Source organism: Petaurus breviceps, unplaced genomic scaffold (assembly GCF_028583685.1).
Source record: "Petaurus breviceps papuanus isolate PSGF00001 unplaced genomic scaffold, PetGlider_PUasm1.0 90740, whole genome shotgun sequence".
In the NCBI taxonomy this organism is placed as follows: Eukaryota; Metazoa; Chordata; class Mammalia; order Diprotodontia; family Petauridae; genus Petaurus; species Petaurus breviceps.
Window position 1 is genome coordinate 11598859 of NW_027187330.1, and position 14415 is coordinate 11613273.

General features: G+C 35.7%; 1 protein-coding gene across 1 annotated transcript in view; it reads right to left on the reverse strand.

The window, feature by feature from the left end:
• The window catches only part of NRG3 (neuregulin 3), a 1209945-nt gene that overhangs the window by 154828 nt on the left and 1040702 nt on the right, over positions 1–14415 (reverse strand). The window contains exon 4 of the mRNA XM_069067316.1: positions 2427–2453. Within this exon, the coding sequence (XP_068923417.1) occupies positions 2427–2453 (27 nt within the window). The remainder of the gene's footprint in view (positions 1–2426; positions 2454–14415) is intronic.

Below are 14415 nucleotides of genomic sequence, written 5' to 3' on the forward strand. Positions count from 1 at the left end.
AGATAGATAGATAGATAGATAGATAGATAGATAGATAGATAGATAGAGGTAGGCAATAAGGCAATGGACAGGCAGGTAACCAATTAGGCAGGTCAACATATGTGGAATATATACATGTGCATGTAATTTTTATTTTTTGCTTTTTGGAGGGGGGAGAGTAGGGCAATTGGGGTTAAGTTAGTTGACCAAGGTCACATGACTAGTAAGTGTTAAGTGTCTGAGACTGGATTTGATCTCAGGTTCTCCTGACTCCAGGGTTGGTTCTCTATTCACTCTACCACCTAGCCACCCCTGCATGTAGTATTTTTTTAAAATGCCAAAAGCTGTACTAACATTCAGGGAGATGATTCTAATTCAGAAGGGAAAACTCCCTCTTAGCCAGCATTATATAATGATGAGGAATGAGCTAGGAATCAGTAGAACCTGTATTTAAATCCCACTTCTGATACTAGTTGTCTGATTGTGGGAAGTCCCTTTGTTTCTCTAAGTCTCAGTTATCTCATCTATAATATAGTAATAATTATATATACACACATATATATATATGTGTGTGTGTGTGTGTGTGGCCTACATCATAGAATTCTTGAGAGGAAAGGGTTCAGTTAACCTTAAAGTTCTGAAGAAATTTTATTACTTTTGTAGTAGTAATGGCAATAGTGATAATAGTAGCATTAGTAATGTAAGTGGGGTTGATGAAGCAAGTCTCTGATCAATTTGATAAGTTACCAAATCACCTCAATAATATGAAAGCACATGTTTCTTTGTCTTAAAACATCTGAATCCCTTTTTTTTATGGAATGTGGTTAACTTAGAGTCTGACTGTCAGATATAGTTACCCAATCAACCATGTCCTCTCATGAGTAGTTAATTATGTGTTTACTGTGCCTAATATCTCCCCTTAAATTCTAAATTTTTTCATATAGTCCTGAGATATCAGACAGGATGGCTTGTTAGAACTGTCCTAAAGATCAGTCAATATTATTGTCATTGTATAACATCAGACAGTTGGACTGCACCCAAGTGATTTTGGAAGAATTGAATTTACTATTAATCCCTGTGTATTTTTCAGTGAAGGGTGGCTGCTAAAGCCAGCATCTGGGTTTGCTATTTGCCAAAGGAAATATCAGTCTGATTTTTGCAGGGCCTTCTCCATGACTTGGGTATTAAGACCAAACACTTCTGCTTGGTTCTATCCTGTCCTCACCAATGTGTTCTGAGCATAGATTTTGGTAAGGTTTTTGTCATTGTTCTTGTTACATGTCAAATTCCAAGTGTTTACCAAAAGTCCTATACATGGGAACTGACACACTCCAAAGGGCATTTTCCTTCCTCACTGCCAGTTTAATTGGGATCTGGAGTAGTCCACATTATTGGAGCAAAATCCATCTTCCGATGTAATTCCAGAAAGGCAATTATGGGTATGCATTTAATAATAGCTTAAAGAAAGATGATGGCTAACTATTTCTGGGGCCATTAAAGAGAGACATAGAGCATATTCATTATCTTTGTAATCCCATTATCTATCTTAAGTTATTTTTTTCTTTGTATATCTGCAAAGATTCCCTTCATTTTATTTTTACTTCCCTTTATTCCCAGCTCCCTCCTATTTTTCCATACATTCCTTCTACCATCAGTATATAAGGGGACTCTTGAATAATACTGAAATTCCCCTGGGAAGAAAATCCTTGGATGTGGAAGAATGAATGGAATATTTCTATGATTTAATCATAATGATGTTTTATTATGTCTTTCCTTGAGTTCTGTGCTGTTGAACCACTTTATAACAGTCTTTTAAATATATCAGTAATGAAACTCTCTTGGGAAGATTTAAGATAGACTCATCTCATTTTGAAGAATATTAATACAAAATTTCAACATTTTCCCTAAGATTTCTCCCACCATTTCATTTAGTAATGCACTCTCAGCTTATCATCTCCAATGTGTTATGTTGTCAGAAATTACAGAAAATAACACCATCTGCAGTTAGTACCTTCTCAGATATTACAGAACCACGAACACTTTTTAGCAATCCAAATACAAGAGGAGGCAGGGAAGGCTTAATTTTTCTTTAGGGAATAAAAACTGCTCTGAAAGGCATAACCAATAGAACTGTTGTTCTCTGAAATGCAATATTCAGTAAGAGTATAATCCAAAAGACATAAAAATATAAAACTGGCTACACAAAAATGCAAATAATCAGTCCACTTCCAAAACAAGGCAGATAGAAATATGGTGGATAACTCTATCAGGTTGAGTCATTTAAGTGACTAAAGTAAATGTGAGTAAAGTATATGTTGTTTCTTTTTCAATAGTAGCCTAGTACTTAGACATATCAAGCACAAGCAAATTCAGAGGCCAAAGATGATTTGGATTAACTGTAGGAACAGCTCTTCAAAGTATAAAAAAGATAAGTTGTAAGGTCTTACCCATGAATTCAATCCCCAAGTGGTCTGCTGCACCAATGTAAGCATATAAGAAGGAACAGAAAAAAAGAGAGAGAAAAAAAAATGGTTAGAAGTGAACCATATGAAAAAGAAAACCTATAAGTATTAACCATCTAGAGCAGGTAGGACATCAAATTACTATTTATAATACCTATAATAAGATAGATACACTGAGGATTTAGTCAGAATCATATGGAACCCTGGTCTAGCTCAGTCATTCTTGTAGACCTTAAGGCTCAAGAGAGTATTTGGAAGTACTCCAAAAAGTACAGTAAATATAGAGTAACTATAAGAAAATAATCATAACCTTAAGATATTGACCATCTTGAACAAGGTATTTATAAACAATAATAATATATAAAGAACTAATTCATTTAAATAAACCCATCTACACACACATGCACATATGCCAGGATGTAGATAAAAGGATGGCTTTGCAGTCAGGAAAGCTTGTATTCCAGCCTTACTTCTGATGCATCATAGACAAATTACCAAGGACAAATCACTTTTCCAGTGTGCTTTGGCAACTTTCTGAGAATATAAATTACATACTAGCTTGCTAATCCTTTTGCTGGACTGTAAATTCCCATCAGTTATGCTATATTAGACTTTGGGAAAAAATGTTTACATTTGTACATGCATGTATATACATATAAATTGTGATAACTAATTTGGTATAGTAGGTTTAGCGCCAGACTTGGAGTCAATAAGACTTAGGCTCAAGTATGGCCCTTGAGTTTTCTTTGTTGTATTATAGGTGAGTTACTTAAGCTCTGCAAGCCTCAGAAAACTCTCTATGATTTTAAGTAATAGATCTGTGTCTCTCTGTGTATTTATAGATAGAAAGTTTCCAGTTTACTTGAGTCCTGTCAGTCAAGTATCGACCTATCAGAGATTGTGGAAAGAGTAATGCCCTTCAATAAATCAAGGTTATCTTCAGCCCATTTCATTAAAAGGTAATTATTACATGTAATTCGTATACGATTGCAGAATATCCTTGGTACATATTTATTGTCTGTGTAATATTTAGCTGCCTGGAATGAGCCAATTCATATCCTAAGGACCAATATTAGTAGAAAGTGCATAATATTATAGTTGTACAGTTAGAGGGGACCTCAGAGCTCATCAAGTTCAACTCCCTTATTTATAAATGTATTCCAGTGATTCCATCTGAAAAGCAAATACTATTACATATATATATATATATATATGTATATATGTATACATATAAACTCTATTTACTATATATACTCTATTTACCATTTAATGTCCTTTAACATGTGACTCTAACCTACTTTTCTAGGCTTATAATATATTACTCATGTTCACAATTTAATGATCTAACCAAGTTGGCCTTCTTGCTCTTCCCCATACTTAACATTACATCACCTGTTGCCATTATCACAGACTAATCTCCATGTTATTATAGACCCCACTTCTTTACCTCTGTTTCTTATAATCCCTAGCTTCCTGCAAAGAACAGGTAAAATACCACTGACTATGTGAAGTATTCCTTGCTGGCTCTCCTGGAAGAGAATCTTCCTTCTGTCAAAAAGTCACTTTGAATTTATTTTATATAAATGTTGTATATTTACATGTGTGCATGTTGCCACTCCCAAAAGAAATTAAAGTACCTGAGGCCAGAAGTTATTTTATTTTTGACTTTAAATTCCCTGTGCCCAGTACATTTCTAGTAGATTTTTAAAATGGTATAGAAGTTAACCTTTTTGAAGCACTTTAAGGTTTGCCAAATGCTTTACAAATATTTCCTCATTTGATCCTCACAGTAAACCTGGGAGGGTTCTATTATCATCCCCATTTTACAGATTGGAGGAACTGAAGCAGACAGAGATGAATTGAGTTACCTGGAGTCACATACCACATAAATATCTGAGGTTGATTTAACAAAGGTCCTTCTGACTCTGGGTCGATCATTCTCTTTCCCGGATCAACCTATGCTTATTGATTGATTGGTTGTTGATAGATTGAGAAACTGAGGCCTAGAGCTCTTAATATTTCATCAAAGTCAGAAAATAGGATCATAAATAAAGAGTTGGGAAGAAACTCAGCAACAATTTATTACAACCCTTTCATTTTTTAGATGAATAAACTAAGGTCCAGATATGTTAAGTGAATTACCCAAAGTCACACAGGTAGTATCAGAGGTAGAATTTGAATCCAGTTCTTCTGGCTCCAGAGAATGTATTCTTTCCACTGAATAACAAGTCATAGGAGAGATAGCAAATAGTGGTCCTAAATAATTTTTTTTATTACTTGATTGTTTGATTGATTGAAATGGGTTAGTCATATTCTGTGGGCATCTCAAGGGATCATAAAAGATCTTCTTGAAATGTATATTGCATCTTCATGAAGCCAAGGCAAAAGGACTACTTTCTGCCAAATGTCACCTGCTGCTGTAGATATGATGCTCTCAGAAGACCCAGATCATCAAGACTCACATGCCTGCAAACTACTGACAGAAGTAAATGCTAAATCTGAACAATTTCAAACCAATTTGAATGCTTTAAACTAAAATGAACTTGTGTCAAGTGTAGTGAATATCAAGGAGATATCAGATGTGACTGAACATGTAATTTTTAAATTATTCAAAAGCAAAAAGAGAATGGGTAGAACATTTAAATAGGAAAAAAAACTGTCACCTGCAATCATCACAGAAAAGAAGCATCTAAATTACAAAAGTTAAAATTATTGGGACTGTTTCCAGGAGAAATAAGATTGTTAATCTTCATTTATTATAGAAAAAATAACAACCAGAAGTAAGTTATTTGTGGAAGCTGGCTCAACCAGTATAGAATCACACACATAAATGGGATAATGACATTTAAAATAAGTAGACCACATTTAACACTCTTCTCTGTGTAAAATTTAGGACACTGTTGGCACTTAAACATACAATGATAATAATAATAACAATCTCATTAATGGGGGAGATGACATAACAAATTAAAAGAACTATTCCTGTATTTCAGGTCATGAGTTTGAAGTTGTATCCCTACTCTTTTCATTCCACCCAAATTTATTTATTTTTTGTTTGTTTGTTATGCTGTTTTTCCATGTGCTTTTTTGAGATAGAGGCTATTGTATTTTAAGAACAGTGAGGAAATATAAATTTAAGCAATTTCATCATGAAATCTTAATAGCTCTATTATTTTTTTAAGCAATCGGGGTTAAGTAACTTGCTCAAGGTTACACGGCCAATTATTTCTGGGTGTGGTGCTGAGTGTCTGAGCCCGGATTTGATCCAGGTCATCCCAACACTGGAGCCGGTGCTCTTACTCGCTGAGCCACCTGGCCGCCCCTTAATAGCTCTAGTATTAAGAAAAATACTGAGAGGAAACAATGATATAGTAGATGGAGGGTTGGCTTCAAGGTTAGGAAAACCATGATACAAGTCTTTCCTCTGATGTATATTGGAAGTTTGATGTTGAGCTACTCATTTTTCTTCTCAGTGCTCTAGGTAACTCCAAGAATATAAGTTGCAAAGAAGATGTCATTCTACATTGATAAATGGATGTTCCTCATCTAGGAGTACTCTAAAACAATAGATTGTGAATCCAATCTCTCTCCCTATTATTAAGAATAATTAAACTCAATAATATTGTTTAAATCTTTAATTCTATAAATATTAATATCATTGATATTGACATTTTATGATCTATACTATTTTTCTTAAAATATATAATTTCTGCCTCAGATACTGAATGAGTTTGTTTGCAAGAAAGATCAAGAATCACTTGATTTAAGAAAAAAAGTCAGGGATGAAAAATATCCTTTCCTGAAAATTGGGCCATCCAGACAGCACAAACAATAATGCTTTCCATCTGCCATCAGTTGCCTGATATTATATAAAAGAGGTAATGTGATGTATGGCATGCATATCTGCACTGAGTTATTGGGAAGAAATCTGTGAGGACAAGATGTATGACCTGGTCAAGATAAAGCTTCTTTAGCATTAAAATCCAATGTCCCATGTATAAGGTCTCATATGCCATTTGGATGACAACATAGTTTTCTTTTGTTACTTTACTTAAGATTATATTAAGTTAATTCATATCCTGCTCATTTGGAAAAAAAATATTGGGACATAATATTTGAATAATAGTGCAATGAGATCAGAAGAAAGGTTAGATGTTTAGACATTAAGAGCATCATCTCTGGTAAGCACCATAGAAGCTTCATTCATTCATTAATTTAGATGTTTTGAGTTAGAAGGGGAATAATGATTATCTAGTCGAAATTCCTTCATTTATAGATGAACAACTGAAATAATAAATGTCTTACCCAATATCAGAAAGTTGATAAGTGCTAAATCTTGGATTCACACATGGACTTCCTACTTCTAAATCCAGGGCTCTTCTTAATATAGGATGAAGTTATTATCACTAAGAACCAGGTAAGAAATTCTGTTGAGGATCTACGTAAAAATTCTTACTTGATTTTATTAGTATTGGAACCAAGAATTCATAAAAATTTACAGAACTCCATGTTTTCTTGACTAAACTGATTGAATTATTTTATCTCTAGAACCATTGTAAGGAGACTCAGTTGCCCCACAGACTCTTCAAGAAAATCTGTACCATATTTTAAAATATGGAGACTCCACCTCCCATCTTTAATATATTTGCCATGGGTCACAGGGCAGAATTCTGACCATGGTTATGACTCAACCCTCAAGCATTTTCTAACTGGTAATTAATGAGGATTTCAAAGGTGAAAAAAATGGGTATTCTTATTTAGTTCAACTGCAGAATACCAAGTTCATCCTCTGAAAGGTTTTTTTTTTTGTTTTGTTTTTGTTCATTTGTTTTGGCTTGCACACTGTCAGCATTGTTGTATTTGTTAGAAGAAATATTCTCAGAGAACAGTTTATAACAGAAATCAATGAAGCAAGGATCCCTGTTCCTTCAATATCTAAAGGTCTAGTCTTTTCTTTCTATACTGGTAAATTTTACAGCCTTTCCTGAGCCTGGCACAATAGCCTTACATCTAAGATAGGTGAATCATCTTTTCTAATTTGTAACCAAAATTAGAATCCTTTATTGGGGTCTAACTACTTTGAGTCAGCATTCTTTCTACTATACCACAGCACTTAAATAAGGGATCATAAGTCTTAGTAAACACTAAAAATATAGGCTATCCTCTTGTACTCTATGAACATTTTTACAATGGAATTGATGTAGGCATTCCTGAAGACAATGAACCAAATCACTTTAAGAGGATGTTCATAGATTTTTCGTTCTGAGTTTTTGCTTATTCTTGTAAAGTTCAATTCTGAGTGTAACAAAACTAGTACCTCCATAACAAATAAGTAGGCTTAGAATTAGCATCCTGAAGTGAAGCTTAATCTGCCCTTAATTTATTTTATTTACATTTCATTTTAAACAATCACAGAGTTATTTTATGTGAAATATAATTAGAAGTCAATTATAGCATTTTTCCCTCAGAGGATATGTCCCTAAAATTGTTATCTAAAAAAAAGCTACAATTCAAATAAATATCTATTTCCCACATTTGTATAATAATAATAATTGACATAATTTCTCTGAATGCTCCACGTCTTCTCACTTTATAAACATTCATTGTTCAGAATATCAATTCTCTATTTTGTCATTTGATCCCTGCCATGACCACAATCAGGGAGGTAAATTATAGATTAATATCTTCAATTAACATCAAGGAATTTCCAAGGTCACAGGTCTATTTCACCTCAGACCTATCTATAGTTCATTCTTCCATGTGACTCATAAATTGCTCTTTTTATCAGAGCCACCAAATATTATACAGATGCTACTACATTCAGTGAGTTTATAATCGAAATGGAGAGGTAATACAAAGGCATATAAAACAATCAAATTCATGTAAGACATCACTGCTAATTACACAGTGAAGTGTAATGGTAATTGGGATTTGGAGATCTTCCCTGCCCCTTGTATTAGCAAGCAAAGAGGTACGTATCACCTTGTTTCAAGTTCATGATTGTATCAAATATTTAGATCCAGAATTTGTGAATTCCACAGTGGGAGGAAGTTGCTAATTTAACAGGCAGAAGCGGAATAGGGAGGAGCTAATACCATATATAAGGAAAAGCCCAAGCTAGAGAGTGACAATTGCTGAGAGAGAACTGCTAGGATCCTGAGAACTTCATAGAACTGCAACAAATTGAGAATAGAATGGAGAACAGAACTTGTGGTGGCAGAATTGAGAACTGAGGACTGAGAATTAAACTGAGAACTGAGAAGAACTAAGAAGAGAATAGAGAAGAACTGAGAAATGAGAAGAAAGAATTGGGAGGAAGCATGGCTGTGGGGCCGATACTTTTTCTGTCTGTTTTGACAGATTTGTCTGCTGAGAGAGGATGTTGCTGCTATTAAAGAAGCCCTGGGACCTTACTGCTGGTTCAGAAGCCCTGAAAGAGTATTTTCTTGTTGTATGTTTACAGAAATCCCAGAGGAGGTTCTTACTGATGTTTACAGAGGTCCTGGGACTGTGCTGATGATTTGTGCTGATTTCTCAGACTTTGTTATTGGGTCTATGCTGATTTCACAGGCAGAAAGTGAATTGATAAGAATGTCAGCAAAGTGTATGAACATTATCATAGTTTTGTTAAACTTTTTCTCCCCAGGAAAAGAAACTTGAAGGACTTGAGGTGGACTAGACAGTGTGAGCTTGAATACAGAATGGAAACTATACAAGGAGCTGGACAAGGAACTCAGAGACTTCTGCCTTTAAACTCAAGTGACAGGTGGATAGATTCAGGCAGGAGCTGGGACCATGGAAGAGGAAACATGGAAGCTAAGAGCCTGCCTTGAGTCAAGATGAAAAGACTGCAAACTGAGAATATCATGATTTACAGTGGCCTAGGGGTGGAGAACTTTGACCTTTACATTTAGATGATTGAGTTAAGAACTTCTCCAATTAAGAATAAATACGACTTTTTGATTGAAGAGATTAAGACAATGTGCCTTAGGGGTGGAGAATTTTGACCTTTGTAAAGTGTGTCCATTAAGGAGACAAACTTCCTCAAAGTTGAGTGAATTAAGGAGTTACTAAATGATTGAGTTACTAAATGAATGTACTTTGTTTAAAACTAGGTGACCACTTTGGTGAAAACCATGTGGCCACGTTAGTGACAACTTGTTATGCTATAACATTGTGAACACTGTATTTTGATTTCTGTGAATGTTTTGTCTTAGTTTGTTACTGAATAAATATAGAGGTCACTATACTGTGTAATCAGAACCTTGAAGCTGTTCATAGCAGCAGTCCTCTGGAAAGCTGCTTGTGCTTGACTTTACAGGAAGTAGTAGCATACCATGCGATCACTGAGGAGTAATATGTGTAAGCTGCAGTTGCTTGCTAAAATTTCATAGAGAGAGGAGACTAGAGTTAAAAGTTGGAGTAGGATAGGTAGAAAAAGGAGTAGCCATCCCAGTGGTGTAATAGCATAAGCAAAATATGGGTGTAAGGACTAGGGATGGTATGCTTGTTTAAAAGTGAAAAAGAATAGCCCAGGTGAAGTAGAACAGGGAAAGAGTAGGAGATTAGTTTAGAGAGGTGGTGATAATAGAGGAAATGAAAGTTCTTTAAAAGCAGACTAAAGAATTCTTGCAAAAATGGGAATCATTAAGCAGTTGTGAAAGCATCAACATCATATAAGCAATGATAGAAAAGCGACAAAATATTGGCTAAATGAATACACTTGTAGAAAATATTTCTGACAGTAATTTGACTAATTACTTTTAGTCATCCATTTATTTTCCCTAAGTAGTTAAAAAAATCTCAAAGATGTAAGAGAAAATCAGTATTAGGGAAGTAACCATATGATTTCATGGTACACAGATGATTGAGGTTGAACAATTTCCTCTCAAAAGAAATATTATAAGGATGTAAAAAAATTCTGTTGAGGATCTACCCAAAAATTCTGACTTGATTTTATTAGTATTGAAACCAAGAACTCATAAACATTTACTGAATCCCATGTTTTTTTACTAATCTTATTAAATTATTTTTATCTTCAGAACCACTGTAAGGAGACTCAATTGCCCCACAGACTCTTTAAAAAAATACATATTTTAAAATATGGAGACCCCACTTCCCATCTTTAATGTAGGGGTCAAATAAGGAAATTTGTTAAAGGTTGTACCCCAAAAAGTCCTTCCAATAAACCTGCAGTTGTGGATGACTCAAAAGAAGCCTATACAAAGTTAAATAATGCACAAAATTCTGCTGGTGTTGGGAAGTCTATCAGGAGAAATAAGAGTATCATGCAAAAATAGGAAAGATGAAGTCAACTTATTTATGCATCTCCATCTTTCTTCCTCTAATCAATTATTTTTTAATCAATTGGAATCACATAGAAAAATCTCTACAGATGGGAAATAAAGCTGAAAAAGTCCCTTTATAGTGAATATCACTCTGCATTATGTCTACATCAATGAAAAGCATGTCTTCCAAGCTCAGCCCAATAGTACTAGTTTGAGCTCCGGATTTCAATTCCCTTTCAAAAGCACTGATGGCATGTTCTTCCATACTAAAGCAGACCATGGCAATATGGCTTTGGTCAGACAGGCACATCATAGGAATTTGTAATAGATAAGGGAACCTGTTTTGTTTTTTAATAAAGTACACTTTACAAGCCTTCTTTAAATCATTCCCTAGATCTAGTCATACAACATATTTCTTTTGCCCTCACAAACTTGTATGACTGATTTCTGATTCACCGAGTAGTTCAGTATTCTATTCACTCATCCACTAAAAGAGCATTCATTTGTATCAATGGAGGGAAAGCAGGGAACCATGGAAATCAGACCACAAAATCATTCAGTGGAAACTAAAAACAGAAATTTTGCTACAAAAAAAGTTCTTCTGTATGTCAGTCAATCAAAACACATTTAAGTGCCTAATATATGACAGACACTGTGTTTTGTGGGGATATAAGTATGTATGTGCTTTGTGGGGATATAAGCATGTAAAAAGAAATATAGTCCCTGTCCTTAAGGAACTTACAATATAATGGGTGAATACAACAAATACACACATGCACATGCACCTACATGAAAAGGGAGGGTGAAATTACCCAGATTAAAGGAGTATGGCATGGTGGAAAATGAGACATGATTTTCCCATAAGTCCTCTTCATCTAGAGGCTTAGGAAGTTCTTTGTTCACCCTTCAGTCCTCCAATCAGGTGGGAAAAGAATTCTAAGGGTACTGGTAAGGTATGAGTACCAAGACTAATGTAATCTTATAAGATGATGGGTTTCCTGATGATGAGGTTCTAGGTTCATGATGGACTTCAGTCCAAAAGAATACTGGGTAGGAAATAAAAATAACTGTCTTGGGAACCCTTCTTAACTTGAGACTTCAGGAGGAGTTCTTTACTCTGTCTTACAGCCTTCCAATCAGAGGGTTAGAGGGCACTACTAAAACTGACTGCTTATGGCTGACTCCATTCCTCATACTGGTTTTAAATATTGAATCTTTTTTATTTCCCTGAAATTGGCCTGTATCATTTCTAACTAAATGTAAATATTAATGTCAGTTAATGTCCACCGACTTCATCAATTCCCCCATATCTTCATGTCACTACTTTCCAAGGTCATTATACTATTCCTGACTTTGTTCTTCTCCCTTCCCAATATCAACCCCACAGTTAATCATTTAAACCACACACTGTCTTCAACTCTCTAAACTATTGCCTTCATGTAGTACCTCTGCTTTACTTGTATGATTTCCTCCATCTGTAATTTGCATTCCTTTTCCCATGCTGCTGAACAGAGAGGAAGTGGGGGAAAAACTGTACTAAACAGATACAGGATCAATTCATGTTATCTATGTAGATAACTCATGGCTCTATATAGAGTGCCCCAGTTTCTCTCCCAAGTTTTTGTCCTGTGTCACCAACTAAGTATTAGGCATTAAAAACTCGATATCCCAGAGAAATTTCAAATTCATGATATCTACACAGACTATATTTCTTCACATGAACAGTTCTTGTCAGAACTTCCCTATTTCTGTGGAAAGCACCCTTATTCTTTCAGCATCTCACATTCATACCCTCTGCATCAACCTCAAAGGGTACCTCTTTTTTACAACACATAGTCCCTGATCATTGTATTGCCATTCTTACATCCACATCTCTTGGATTCAGTTCTTCAATACTAACAGAGTAACTATTTTAGTGATTCTAATCAACTCATTACCTGTCACTTAATTTATTGCAATGGCCTCCAAATTGGTCTCCCTCACTTAAATATTTCACCACTACAATGTACCCTTTCCATAGATGTGAAAGGGATTTTCCTTAAGTTTAAATGTTACTACCCACTCCCCTATTCAATGAACATCAGTAGTTACATTTTATCCTAGTGGCAATAGGTAACTACTGATGTTCATTGAATAGGGGAGTGGGTAGTAACATTTAAACTTAAGGAAAATCCCTAAGGGGAGTGGAGCCAAGATGGTGAAGTAAGAGCAGGGACTTCCTTGAGCTCTCCCCCAAACTCCTCCAAATACCTATAAAATGAGTCTAAACAAACTGTAGAGCTACAGGACCTATGAAATGACAAAGTGTTGCAGCAAGCACCCCAGTGTCCCCAGGGTGCCTGCTCACACAGGTTCTTGGATCTGCTTTGTTAAAGGAAAGCAACTCAAAATGGGTTAACAAGCTTACTTTAATCAGTCAGACATATATCGTTTACCTTGTTCAGGAGAAAAGGTCAGCACCCTGAACCTCAAAGTATACAGGCATAATTATCAAGACAGAAACATCAAGTAGACAGATTTCCAAACTGTCCAACCATTACATCCATACCCAGTCAACATCTGGGTTTCCACATCCTGGGTTTTTCAAAGCCGGGGGACTCTCAACAACGGCTTCCCATAATTCAGATCAAATCACAGAACACTTCTCAAAGTGAGTCCCAAAACAAAGCTACACATCAGGGCTTATATAGCCTTCTCCTGGCTCAGAGAATGTAACAACCTTATTGACTCACTGGCCAATCAAGAAGTATCTACTGAAAAACAAGCCTCCCACCCCAAGCTTCAGGTGCACATTAGCCTAGGGGCAGGGAAGATCTTCAAAATTTACATTCTTATTACACAAAGTGAAGCCAATCTCCAGCCCATGACAACCTGGAAGGTTGACAGGAAGGGTATATCTCACCAGGCTGGGAGTGGAGCACAGTCTGGAGTGGGCCATAGCAGCATAGACAGGACCAGAGCAGGCCTCATGCAACTGAATCACTGGCAACTGTGTCAGTTTCCAGGCTTCTCAAACCACAAACACCAAAGATAACATAGAAGGTCAGTGGGAAAACTCCATGGGACCTGGGTGAGAGAGTAATATGGTACAACTTGGGTCCAGCCCCAGCCCTGGGGCTTTGGAGGTGATGGCAGTGGTGGCAACAACAGCAGTAGGAACAGCAGATGCTTCCAGAGTTCTAGGTCCACAGATGGAGGGGGACTGAGCAGCTGAAACAAAACCCCTGTAGCCTGGGACCATACACCCACCCCCACATCCACTGTAAACAGAGTTTGACCTTGACAAAGAGTTAGAAAGTCAAGTATCTAGCTGGGAAGATGAGCAGATAACATTAAAAAAACCCTTAGACTATAGAATCTTACTTTGGTGACAAAGAAGATCAAAACATACAACCAGAAAAAGACAATAAAATCAAAGCTCCTGCATCAAAATCTTCCAAGGAAAAAAATGAATTACTTGCACATCATGGAAAAGGTCAAAAAGGATTTTGAAAATCAAGTAAGAGAAATAGATGAAAAATTAGTAAGAGAAATGGTATTTATTCAAGAAAATCATGAAAAAATGAATCAACAGTTTGCTAAAGGAGTAAAAAAAAATACTGAAGAAAATAGATAGTGAAGCCCTTACTTGACAGAATGACTCCACCCTATCTCTTCAGACTCACTGTATATTACCCATTCTTCCT